This window comes from Alosa alosa, chromosome 11 (genome assembly GCF_017589495.1).
Source record: "Alosa alosa isolate M-15738 ecotype Scorff River chromosome 11, AALO_Geno_1.1, whole genome shotgun sequence".
Classification (NCBI taxonomy): Eukaryota; Metazoa; Chordata; class Actinopteri; order Clupeiformes; family Clupeidae; genus Alosa; species Alosa alosa.
In genome coordinates this window covers 14,142,440-14,156,146 of record NC_063199.1, presented here as the reverse complement: position 1 = coordinate 14,156,146, position 13,707 = coordinate 14,142,440, and the positions used below count along the sequence as shown (strand labels likewise).

The window sequence follows — 13,707 nt, the reverse complement described above, 5'->3', positions numbered from 1 at the left end:
GCACTGATGGCCGAAGGGTTGAACTGATCGGCACTGATGATGTCAGATACGACCCTGGTTTCTGGAACTAAGGGGAGTTTGATACAGCTCTCAGAACCTTTATCAGTGATTGACCTAACCATAGATATGGGCTGGTGGCTCTACCGAGGACACCAGTCTAAATGATCTCATGAACATAAAGGCTATAGCTTCAGGGGAGTAAGGAGAATGATAGTGACTTGTCTCTGTGTGAGGTAAGCAGCTGAACAGGGTGGGACAGTAGAATGAGAGGGGTAAAGAGTTAATGATTTATCCACAACAGTGAGGATATAATGCATGATTAGTTTGACTCTTTCTCACCCACATAGTAGTCTTTACCAAGTTGTGTTTTGAGAGTTTGATGAGAAATTTCTTCTCACAGATGGGAGACTGCCTTGCCTACATGTTGAATATTTAATGTGCTAACATGACCCAGACTCTGGTAACATGAGGCTATGAGTCTGTCACGAGTTTTCATCCGAATGTCAGAAAAAAAACAGGGCTTTCCACCTGTCAAAATTGGGCTTAATTGGGGTTTCTAGGTTTCCATGATAATAATACAATGTATATGTCATGAAAGTAATGGAAATGTGATGTTAAAATGGTCTTTTGATTTATAAAATACATGTGTAACAACTGTTGCTTTAAAATGTCAAGGAAAAGGAAATGATTTCAGAAATTTTACTACTAATATTACAAGTTTGCCACTGTAGATCAAGGGATTTCAATATTTAAGATTTTCCACCATTCTCTGCAGATCCCCTCAAACTCCATTTGGATGGAGACTGTCATTTTCAGGTGTCTTCGAAGATGTTCAATTGGGTTCCAGTCAGGGCTGTGGCTGGCTGGGCCACCAGAATGTTCCTCTGCTACTCCTGCATGGTCTTGACTGTGTGCTTAGGGTCATTTTTCTGATCGAAGGTGAGCCTTTGACCCAGTTGCAGGTTCTGTGAACTTTGGCCCAGGATTTCCTTTAGGATATGTCTATACTTTGTTGGGCTTTTCCTCAACCCTGACCAATTGCCCAGTCTCTGCCATTGAAAAACATCCCCATAGCATGATGCTGTCACCACCACCTTTGGGATGTTATTCAAGCTGATGGGTTGACACTGGGAGCCAAGGCCAAACAGTTTGATCTTGGTTTCATCAGAAAGAATCTGGTTTCTCACAGTCTGAGAATGCTTTAGATGCTTTTGAATTCCAAGCTTGTTTTTCCTGCATCTTTAACAGAGGAGAGGCTTTTACCTGGCCACTCTACCATAAAGTCCAAAGCCCAGTGTTCCAATGATGGTTGTCCTTCTGGAAGTTTCTCCCATCTCCACACAGGATCTCTGGAGCTCAGCCAGAGCTGGAGTGACCATCAGGTTCCAAGTTCTCTCTTACGAAAGCCTTTCTCCCCTGATTGCTCGTGTAGACTGGGGTGCCAGATGGGAAAATTAATCGCGGTTCCATATTTATTCCATTTAAGAGTTATGTAGGCCTTTTTTGTGGCCTTCCCCAGATTTGTGCCTCAACATCCTCTCTCTCCCTTGATATTTCAGTTTTTCCTTTTTTGAAAATGAATCAATATGTTCACTGACTGTGTCATTATGGGCTATTCAGTGTATTGATATGCGGAAAAAAAACATTTGAACGATTTTTGCACACGACTGCAACATAAGGGGTCTTAATATTCTCTGAATGCACTGTAGCCCAATCTGTAGGTGCATGTTCCTATAACCTGTGCAGTACTTTAATGAGAGGCTATAAGGTTGACAGGAATGCTTTCCAAGTCTAAAAAGCAAGCAGACATTTTGCATTGGTTCCATGTCCATGTATGATGTGGTTCCATGGCCTAGTTTATCCACCATGTCAACTTAGTGTTCAGCTGGTGTTTTCTGGTTCAGGGAAATGGGTGGCTGATGAGCTAATATGAGGATGCTTGTTGTGGGACAAAGATCACATTACATTACATTACATTACATTACATTACATTACATTTGGCTGACGCTTTTTTAACCAAAGCGACTAACAACATGGTAAACAGTAAGTGTTAGAACAATTCTCACAATTTTAGGACAGTTTAAAAAAAACATTAGAGTACAGTAAGAATAAGTCGTCGGGTGAGTGCTGTTTTTAACAGTTACTTGTCAGTTTAAAACGGCTGGTGAGTGCTAGGATCAGTAAGACTTGTTGTAAGTGTTGCTATGAGAGTAGATGTTCTCTAAAGAGCTGGGTCTTCAGGAGTTTTTTGAAAGTGGAAAAGGATGTCCCTGCCCTTGTAGGAACTGGCAGTGTGTTCCACCAACGAGGAACAACAGATGAGAAAAAGTTTGGATTGGCTTGAGCGTACGGTGGTAGAGCTAGACATCGCTTAGATCAGAGGAGCGCAGCGGTCTGGAGGTAGTGTAAGTCTGTATGAGGGCATTCAAGTAGGTGGGAGCAGAACCGGAGATAAGATAAGATAAGTTCCTGTGAAACCTTACAGCAATCACATCATTTTGTCTACTTTTCCAGTGATAGCATTGTCTCTGACAAAGATGGTGCTCTCAGATATGATATCTGGTTTGCTGTTCTGTATTTTGAAGATGGAGGAATGGCGATGCCAACATGAATGTGTAGTTGAACATGCAATATACAGTACACACAAATGCAGTATGTTTATAAACACACATTGAGTGGGTCAGGACTTTAAGTCAGTGATTCCTCATTAGTGGAATGAGTTAACATTCTACGTTCTTGTGATGGTTTTGAGACTTTCAAGAAATGTTTAAAGACTCTGTTCACTTTGCACTTAATCAATTAATTAATTAATAAATTAATTAATTAATTAATAATTAATATAACGAATATAATTAATTAATAATTAATTTAATTAATTAATGATCTTACATAGTTTTGGGTTTGTGTGTTTATGATTTTTGCCATTATGAAAATTCATTATTTTCATTGTTGATATTTCATTATTGCTATTATTGACGTTGTTGTTATTATTACTATTATTATTATTATGCCTAAAAGGCTTTTCAACTTTATTTGTTATAAACTATTTTTAACTAATGTAGTGTTCATATACTGTCACATAAGTCACGTTGGGGAAAAAAATCTACCAAATACCATAAACATAAACATGCATTCTGATTAGTACCTCTCTTTCTCAGTATCCTCCAAATTTGTACATCTAATCATCACTATCATTGCTACCTTTATCCATTCATTCTGTGCATAGGTCACAAAATATCTTGACACTAATGTATTATCAGCCTGTGGTCAAAACAAAACATTAATATCTGGGTCTACTGACCCAGCCTCGCAGGGGTACACGCAGAGATACACGCAGTCCTGATACACGGTCATGGACTCTGAGATATGAGAATGACTCAGCATTTAATCTGACTCGGCATCCTCAGTCTCCCGCAGTGATCCGCTTGGTCAGTGACACCAATGGCTCTCCAGGTCCATCCATTCCCCATGTGAGCGTCGGCACAAAAGAGCCTCGCAAATCATGGAGTCCCAAACCTCTTTTCTCTCTCTCTCTCTCTGTCTTTGGACATTTTATTTCCAGCCAACTTGGTGTCCATCGCCTTTTGAAATCTCTTATCTCTAAAGAGATAATGGAACTAATGTGAGGATTTAGCGAGGAGGACGTCGGTACCCTCTCAAGCTGCGGCTGGAGATGCTTGACAAAGAGAGGATTAAGTACAGTGTGGCTGTAAAGCCTGCTTTTCTCTCTGGCTGGCCCGGTGTCACGGGGCTCCTCCGAGTCATGGGATCATGAGAATACAGGCCAATGGGGCCAGTGGGATTCCTCCTGATCCTCAGACGATGCGGAGAGGAGATTCCAGTGTATAATGGAGGGCCGTGAGGGGGAATATCTGTTCTGTTCTCTCTCATCAACAGAGAGCTAATGAAGGTTATGCCTCCAGGTGCACTCATGAACTAGCTACTGTGAGCTCAGGAGGGTTTCTAAAGAGCAGATGAACAGGCCACTTTTTGTATATGTATATACAAAGTCCAAAACTAAATTCATTCAATATTATGTAAAATCGCAATGATTTTCTCTCCTTCACTCGTCTTCTCTTATTAGTAAAAACATTAAAGACCCAGTCAGCAATTGCATGTGATTTCAAGCCCATAATATGTTTTGTCACATTCAGTGAACCTCTCCTCATGATCCACTTGCTACCCATTTGAAAAAAAAAACTGGCTCAGAAAACTGGAAACAAAGTGGGGGCAGCCTGTCCCCCAAACAAAAACGAAACCCTTTGTGGAGGGTCTCTGGGAATACTGAAGGGAGAGGTGAGCTACCTCTCTGGTGTGTTTTGTTTGGTCCTTGGTAAAAAAAAGAATGCATTGTTTGGACAAAAGTGTCTGCCAAGAAATTTAAAAATATAAAATATAAACATAAAAACAATTGCAACGTAATGCGCAATCGCTGACTGCACCTTTAATATTGGTTTACAGGAGGCCTTACGAGAGATGACACAAGTCTCATCAGCATCAGACATACTCCCTAGAGTCCCTGAACACTGATGTTCACTGAAGTAAATAAATACAATGATGTACACACATGGATTTAGTTTATATGGTTCATTATTGATAAAGAATATGTTGGTTTTGGAATTGTCAATGTCCACCAGCAAAACATTTCTCCTCAATAAACTGATACACTCATTGGGCTTTCCAATGTTTATTGGAAAATCAAATTGGAATCTCTGTTACTGTAATCCTGGAGTAATGGGTGCTAGGTTTTTTATAGTCAGAATTTTTAATGCAGTCACACTTGAAATTGTTAAGGCGATCCAACTATTTCTCAGGGGGCTATTATTTAAATTTATTGAGGATTTAAAAAAGTGTGAATACTTTTGTGAAACTCACGGACAGATTTTTGTTCACAGATTTGCTTGACAACTAACTAAACATGTTTAGTTATAGGATTTGGCATCAGTGAGTTTACAATTAGAATGTGACAGCTTTTAATCTCAAGAATGCAGTTCAGAGGAGATTATATTTCAAATATATAACACTGACTGAGGCCTTACGCCAAGGATTAACTGGGCTAAGTATTTGCTTTTCATGTGAGTTTGCAACTTAAACATCTATTACCGCATTGCAACCTGTTTAACCCATTACTTAAAATCCCATCATGAGTTTTCTCAGGGTCACACATGGTCACTAAAAATGTATCTGATGACATTGTACTTGAGATGTGTTGACTGTTGAAATGCAATATATAGAGTGAAATGGACAGATATGGTTTAGTTGGGCCTGCTATTGATTCATAATTTTTCATATGCTGCAACATTTTGAATATCAAAGTCAAGTCAAAGTCAAAGTCAAAGTCAGCTTTATTGTCAATTTCTTCACATGTTCCAGACATACAAAGAGATCGAAATTACGTTTCTCACTATCCCACGGTGAAGACAAGACATATTTGACCAATTTTAAGTCCACAGACAAACATAACATTCAAGTAAACAAAAAAGTAAGTAAATAAGTAAATAAGAGGGCACATATAATAATAATGAAAAAATAAGAGCAGCAAAATTTTGTTGAAATTGTGCATAGACAGTCAATAAAATACTAGTGCAAATACTGTAAAATACTATAAAATACTGTTTGACCTAAGTAATAAAGAAAGTGGCATAGTGGTGCAAGTTATGTAAAGAGCAGCAGAAGTGTTGTGTTTTCAGGACAACAACACCAAGTTGTAAAGTGTACAAGTGTGCAAGTGTTCAAGTGTGCAGGTGGAGTAGTGCAGGCCCATTGTGGGTCCAATGTCCAGGATGTTATGTAGCTGAGGGTGGAGGGGGAGAGGAGGGAGAGAGTTCAGCATCCTTACAGCTTGGTGTATGAAGCTGTTAGTGAGTCTGGTAGTGCGGGAGGCGCAGGCTTCTGTACCTCTTCCCAGAGGGCAGTAGATCAAACAGATTGTGGCCGGGGTGACTTGCATCACTCACAATTTTGAGTAAGCCTTGAATTGAGGTGGGTGGTGTAAATGTCCTTCAGGGGAGGGTGAAGCACCAATGATCCTTCCAGCTGTGTTCACTATCGCTGCAGGGCTTTCCTGTTGTATTCAGTGCAGCTTCCGCCCCACACAGCGATACAGCTGGAGGGATGCTCTCAATGGTGCCTCGGTAGAATGTGGTCATGATGGCTGGTGGAGCACTTGCTGCGCCTGAGTTTTACATGGAAGTACAGGCGGCTGAGCTCTCTTAAGCCAGTGATGCAGTGTTGGTGGTCCAGGAGAGGTCTTCACTGATGTGCACCCCCCAGGAATTTGGTGCTGCTCGCTCTCTCCACCACAGCACCGTCGATGGTCAGTGGCAGGTGTTGGGTGTGACCTCTCGAAAGTCAACAACAATCTCTTTGGTCTGTTCGTTCTGACGTTCAGCAGGAGGTTGTTGTCCCTGCACCACGTGGTCAGATGGTGAGACCTCCAACCTGTATTGAGTCTCGTCGCCCTTGGTGATGAGACCCACCAGAGATTGTGTCGTCAGCAAATTTCACTATGTGATTGTTGCTGTAGGTTGCAGTGCAGTCATCGTCAGCAGGGTGAAGAACAGCGGACTGAGCACACGCCAGCCTTGGGGCCCCTGTGCTCAGTGTGATGCTGCTTGAGGTATTGTTGCCAACACGTACTACTTGGGGCCTCTGACAGAGGAAGTCCAGTAGCCAGTTGCAGAGGTAGGTACTGAGTCCTAGTTTGTCAAGTTTGCAGATGAGTTGTTGTGGTATTATGGTGTTGAATGCAGAACTGAAGTCTATAAACAGCAATCTCACATATGAGTCTCTTTTTTCCAGGTGGGTGAGGGCTGGGTGGAGGGCAGAGCAGATTGCATCCTCTGTAGACCCGCTTGGCTCGGTATGCAAACTGGAAGGGTCCAGGGTGGGGGAGAATGGCTTTGATATGTGACATGACAAGCCGCTCAAAGCACTTCATGATGATGGGTGTCAGTGCCACAGGGGCGGTAGTCATTGAAGCAGGATGGAGCAGTTTTCTTGGTACAGGTATGATGGTGGCAGCTTTGAAACATGATGGGGCGATGGCTTGCTTCAGGGAAGTGTTAAAGATGTCTGTGAAGACAGCCTTAAGCTCCCCTCGCGCAGTCCTTCAGCGCCTGACCTGGGATGTTGTCTGGACCTGTTGCCTTCACGGGTGTTGATAGCAGCAGTGTCCTCTTCACGCTGTCGGCAGAGAGGCACAGGGGCTGCTCATGTAGAGGGATGGGTCTTCTGTGGGCAGGTGCTGTTTTGTGCTTCAAAGCAAGCAAAGAAGCGGTTCAGGTTGTTGAGCAGAGGGATGTTGCTCTCACAGCTCTGTGGCTGGGCTTGTAGTCCGTGAGGGCCTGAATGCCCTGCCATAGGCTTTGTGAGTTCCTGCTGTCTTTGAAGTGGGTGGTTATCTTGTGAGTGTATTCCTTTTTTGCTTCCTTGATGCCACGGGACAGGTTGGCTCTGCTGTTTTTCATGCCAGCTTCATCCCCAGCTCTGTAGGCTTTGTCTCTGGCCCTCAGCAGCCTGAGGACATCCCTGTCAGCCATGGCTTCCAGTTAGCCCGAGTGATGATGTCTTTTGTGTGGGTCACATCATCGATGCACTTGGTGATGTAAGAGGTTACAGTGTCTGTATACTCCTCTATGTCTGTCCGGTTGTTGTAAGTGGCTGCCTGCTTGAACATTTCCCAGTCTGTTGTGTCAAAGCAGTCTTGAAGAGCATCGGGAGGCTCCCTCAGGCCACACTTTTACCTGCTTACGAACCGGTTTGTTCGCTTTTACCCTTTGTCTGTATGCGGGCATTAGCATAACAGTGATATGGTCTGAAAGTCCAATGTGGGGGAGGGGGGTGGCTTTGTATGCTCCTTTGTGTGAATATAAAGGTCTTCTATGGTGATATTTACAGTCTTGCAGTACTTTGTACTTGCAGTACATTGTATTGTACTGAAAGACTATGGGCAGAATGTAAGCACCATTGAAAGTGGCCAACTTTCACCACTACTCAAACTTTTTGAGGCAACTATTTTTACATGTTCAGCCAGGTTTCTACAGCAAATTGCGGTTTGAGCCCTTGTATTATGTATCTATTACCCCCTTAAATGCTTTTCATATCTGCCAAGGTCTGATAACATAGCTAATGCCAGACACCTACCACTGCCAAAGAACTTCCGAAGCCAGGCGACGCCATTTCCGCTCCCAAAAAGTACCCTCAGGCAAACCCAGTGGGAGAGGAGAAGACCTAGAGGGCTCGGGCCCAGTAACGGCTACAGTCGAGTAACAGAAAACCCCTGGACTGTCCAAACACGGGGACACTATCCAAACGGGCGCAGCGTTGGGAGCCCAGCCGCCTTTGACGGCTATAATCTGCTGTGTAAATCTGCAGCCTCTGCTCGTCTGGTCCCTGTCTGGCTTCTGTGGGCACAGACAAAAAAACTGGACTCCTTGCCCACTGACAAAGGGTAGCATGCTGCTCTCCCCTAATTGGAGTGGACAAGGCTTGCTGATGGGGCCTTTTTGAGCAATTGAACTTGGTGAATGCTTCTTAGAGGTCTAATGAAACATAGTCAGTCTGTTTGACTTCAACAACAAAAATCAGGCCCTCCCCACCCTACATCCCCTAGGCCTTGGGGGCTCAGTGAGTGAAGTTGGGCAACCACCCATAATGACCTTTGCTAAAAGTGTTAGCACTGTTGTGAGTTATGTTTCTTAGAAGTTATTCCTGGATGCATGCCATCTAACCTTCAATGGACAGCTATCACAACTTCTAGACATGCCATTTGAAGCAATCAGTCTTGAGAACTGTTGATATGTTCCTGAGAACTGCAGAACAGTCCAGCCACCAGTAGCCATGATACAATATGTGCATCACCTCCTTATCCTGTTAACACTATTAATACACCAATTGTTTTGGCTGGCCAGTACAATTCAAACAAATAGAAAAATGTGCACTGACTTTACTGGTTGTCAAAATATTCAATAACGCAGACATCACAGGGAGTCCATCTCTCTCAGCAGGCTGATGGGGCGGCACAGTTCATCAACTCCAGATCATCCTACTCTAAACCATGCACCAGCACGGTCTGTGGTAGTGAACCCCAATCAATGACTGTAGCCTAACTCTAATGCAGCTATTACAACCAGTTTCTCACTGCATTTTCATTTACTTCCACCAGAGGCCGCACTGTCTCAACCAGAGCTACATACCAGACCAGATAGACATAATATACATAGACGCCGCATTGGCTGCTGGAAACAAGAAATGCGGCCGCCATCTTGGACCGGTCATACTTGGACCGGTTGCAGCAGAAGACACAAGATGACAGCACTGTGCAGCATGTTCCTTCTCAAATCGGCGGACCATACTCGGGGGATTTACTTTTCACAAGTAAGATTTAACATAACCGTACTATTGGTTGTATTTTGTGAATAGAATATTACCAGAGAGCTGAGAAGGAGCAATCTTTGATATTACTGAATGAAAATCATAGCCATCTAGCTAGGCTATGTTTACTCGGTGTTCAATTCGCTATGAACTGAGACTTGATAAGTCATATTCCATAACACTGACTTAGATTACAACTGACACAAGAAGGCTATTGTAGAAATAAATCATACTAGATTTGGCCGGCGAATTTTACACAAGTGGCACAGACTAGCCTATTGGGCAATCGCTAGCTGCTACTTGTAGCCTAAGTGTGTTGGTGGTAGCCTCACTATTTCCTGAATAAAGTAACTTTTCAATAGCTCAACTTCTTTATTTATCAAGTAGCTTAGCCAGCCAAGCTACACTTTTCTTGTCATGTGAAATTAGCTCAATTTAAAGAAGCTTTCTATGTAGTAAACTAGCCTACTGCTATGTTTGTGTTAGGCTACTAATACATTTGACTGGGTGGTAGTTTTGTATAGTGTTTTATTCATGGCAGAGTAACTGATAGTTTAGCTCACTAAAATTTCGAAGTAGCTTGCCCAACACTGTATTATTCACATGTCATTTACCCTAACAAGAATAAGATGCCTCTCAAATTCCTTTTCATTCATTTATTTATTATTTTGTATCTCCAGAACAACTGCCTTGTTCAAGAAGACTGTGAATGAACTGAACGGTCTCCTCACACCCCTGGAACTGAGGAAGGTGCAGCTCTTCATTGCAGTACTGCAGGGCATCTGCTACACTGTGACTGAATGTTTGATTTATGAGCTCCACCTTCATCACCTGCATTCGCCACTCTGTGTCCCATTTTCCCATCGTCTGGTTGACTCAGTCCTCTTTTATGGAGTTTACCCAGTTTACTATGCCATCTTATTTGCCCACCTGCTGTCTGGAAGCACTTTTGTTCTCAGCCAAAGTGTACCCAAGCAATTTTAGCAAGGTGGGAACATACAAAATGACATGCACCAGTTGTCGAAATCATAGAACCAACTGCATGACGGTAACTCTGTCTCACTGAGCCTGTGAAGACACTCCCTGATTCTTTACTGATTGCAATGAACGGGTTGATCTTAGCAGTTTCTAAAATGTTTCTTAATTCCTTTTATTTAATCTCTTCATTGGGGCTGGAACCTTTCTGTGAACTGTAAATAACAGATGCTGTTGATGAACCCATTGACACTGTACAAGTGACAAGTCACCTTTTGTCTTGAATTGATGAACTGTTACACTTACTATGCCAAACCAATGTCTGTTTTTTTTAAGGATCAGAAACAAACCTACAAACTTGCACTTTACGATATTTATGGAACTTGTCTAACAAATGCTGTTGATATTGAACCCAGTTACTCCATTTCCTTTATGCCACACCAATGTCTGTTCATCACTTTATTTTTGATGGCACTGAACTGAAAATGTTAATTTTTTTTTTGTAAATTTAACTCATTAAAACTTGTATCAAACCAGTTTTTGTCTATGCTGTCAAACGTGGATTAGTTATGTTCCCAGTTTTTATATTGATGTCATCACTTTATAATATATCAGAATATTCTATTACTGTTAAGCCCACTATGAATATTAAAATACACACAACCATGTTTCCTGTATCATACAGCTTTTCTACTGGGAGGTTTACAACTTATTCTGAGTCAATTGACCCAAGTTTGTCACTAAACCACATAGGCCTACTTGGAATACCCCTCAGATGTCTGAATGGCACTGATCTCACTTAAATGTTTATGGAACCTTTCTGTGGACTGTGAATAATGCTGTTGATGGAACTTTTCTGTCAACTGTGAACTATATTTAACTCATTAAACTTGTATCAAACTAGTTTTGTCTATGCTGTCAAACATGGATTATGTTCCCAGTTTTGATATCGGACGTCAGGTCACTTTATCATATATCAGAATATTCTATCACTGTTAAACCCACTATGAATATTAAAATACGCTAAATCGTGTGTCCTGTATCATAGCTACATGTATGACCTTTGCAGCAAAAAAAACCGCGTGAGAATCTGTTCGGTATTCAGTGAGATATGATTAATTAAGTGCGCTGACAGCTCATCTCACCGGCCAAACAGATTACACTGAGTGGAGTGGATGACCGGTCCAAGATGGCGGCTCCAAACTCGTCAGCGTTAGTAAGGAGTAGCGGTCGATGCGGCGTCTATGTATATTATGTCTATGCTGGTCTCAACCAGCAATTAGTTATGCATGCGGTCTGTGGTTATAAATCAGTTCGCTTTTATGAAAAACCCCAACACAATTGTACATCTGTGAAGCAAATGCCTGCTAAGTAAGTCCGTTCTCGGTACAAGGCGACATCGAAATTGCGTTTCCCAAGTCTTCCGTAGTATGTCCCTCTTGGCTCTCCACCTGGTTCGCTTGTGTTTCTATAGCAACTGTGACTCCATACAAGACAAACCGAGACAGACAAACAGGAGCTGTCAGCCAGCTGATTTAGCACAGCCTCGTGATACAGTAAGATACAGTTTTAACCTTGCCAACAAGTAGCTGTTTATCACTTTTTACTCTTGTTGCGATGGTAGAATTTACTTGGTAATGTTAGCCTACGTTATAAAGGAAGAGTTAAGCAAGAGCTAACTTATTAACCAAAACGCTTGGCTTGATCCCATGGGAAACATGTAATCAATCTAACCTTTCCTGTTATCAGCCCTAACACTAATTAATGCTCTACAAAATGGATGCTGACGAAATCGAGAGAATTATCGATGAAGAATTGAACAAGATGGATCTGTCAGAGGGTGATGTGGATGATTATGCGGAAGAAGACCTAACTTTACTCTTACCAGAGGATGACAGTGACTCTGAAGTGAGTTTAGCCGCTCATTTATAAACGGTTTATTATCCATGTATTAACGTGACTTCTGTGACATGGTTGTGTCTTGTTTTTTGTCTTCAGACGGATGGCATGCCCGAGTCAGTGCTGACTTATTTTGAAGCAGCTAGAGACCGCATGAGTGTTTTTGAAAAACACCTCCAGGAGGACCAAGAGGAGAACAGTAAGACTTGGCATAGTCTGCAGTGCATCCCAGAGCAGACAGTTAACCTGTGTACTGAACCCAGATTTTTTTTTTTTTTTCCTAGATGAGATATCTTGGAGTGGGACCTATGTTGTTTCCTGTCAAAGTGAAGATATTCTTAAGGATCTTGCAGTTAGCGCTGATGAAGACCCCGTAGCTTTAAAAGAAAAAGTAGGTTGGATGTTAATTAATTTTGACCTTAATTGGTAGAGGCCTCAATTACTTTTGCTGGATGCAGAAATTATTAAGAAGAGTAGTGTTTTTGCTCATCATTAAAATGCCATGGCAGACTAAATTTAGAATGAAATGGCAGTTTATTGATGGAAACATTTTAAACTAATGAGTATAATATTAATGCAGATTCTTTCTGAGCTAGAGGAACAACTTGGCCAACCCACTGCATTGGACCACCAGATGGCAGTAGAAGACAGTACCACAACACAGAATGGGAATGCAGGTGAGGTCTTTGACCACTGAGACTATCATGCTAAATAGCAATACCTGTTCATAGATGTCCTATATTGCTGCTGCTGAATGTATGTGTTTGTATATTTGTATTGCCCCCTAATGTCAGGTGTTTTTACATTTTCTTTTCTCGTCTTGTGATGCTGTCCTGAATACCGAGCTAAAACATTACAGCCTATGCTACAGCCTATTTTGAGCCTATTAGAACCTGTTACCATTGGCTATCAGCCTATGCTGAATACTGAGTTGAGACATTACCATTTGCCATAGACTATTAACTATTAACTCACTCTTGCCCGATGATTTCCTTCACTTTACCAACCTGAAGCAAACACCACGTTACCTTTGTATTCTCTTCCTATTGGCAGTGTGTGAGCCTGACGAGTATCTGGAGTCAGAGCAGAGGCTCCAGCTGCAAATCGAGGACCTGGAGAGCAGGCTGAAGCAAGAGGAGCAGGAGAGGAGGGAGGCGCGTGAAGCTGGACGAGAACAGCTCCTCCTCAAAGAGAAGGAGGAGGAGGAGAGGAGGAGGCGCAGGCAGAAGGAGTTTGCAGAGGAACTGAATAAGATAGATGAGGACACTCGGGTGAGAGAGTTGTACTATTAAGCTGTCTCATAGATTAGTCTAAAGGAATTATCAGAAAGGTTTTAGTGATGAGTTCATACGGATAGTTTTCCAATTTTGTAAAGATGTGTTTTATAAGGAAGTTATATTGTTGCACTTCTAACTCGATATTCGTGAGCCAATATTGGCCGTCGCCATGACACTTCAG

At 42.1% G+C, this 13,707-nt stretch overlaps 1 protein-coding gene across 1 annotated transcript in view; it reads left to right on the top strand.

Annotated features, from left to right (window-relative positions):
* Positions 1-11,861: 11,861 nt before the first annotated feature.
* The window catches only part of lrriq1 (leucine-rich repeats and IQ motif containing 1), a 37,595-nt gene continuing 35,749 nt past the window's right edge, over positions 11,862-13,707 (top strand). The window contains 5 exon segments of the mRNA XM_048257221.1: positions 11,862-12,258; positions 12,349-12,448; positions 12,534-12,640; positions 12,830-12,926; positions 13,303-13,520. Coding sequence (XP_048113178.1) covers positions 12,127-12,258; positions 12,349-12,448; positions 12,534-12,640; positions 12,830-12,926; positions 13,303-13,520 — 654 coding nt within the window. The 5' untranslated portion in view covers positions 11,862-12,126.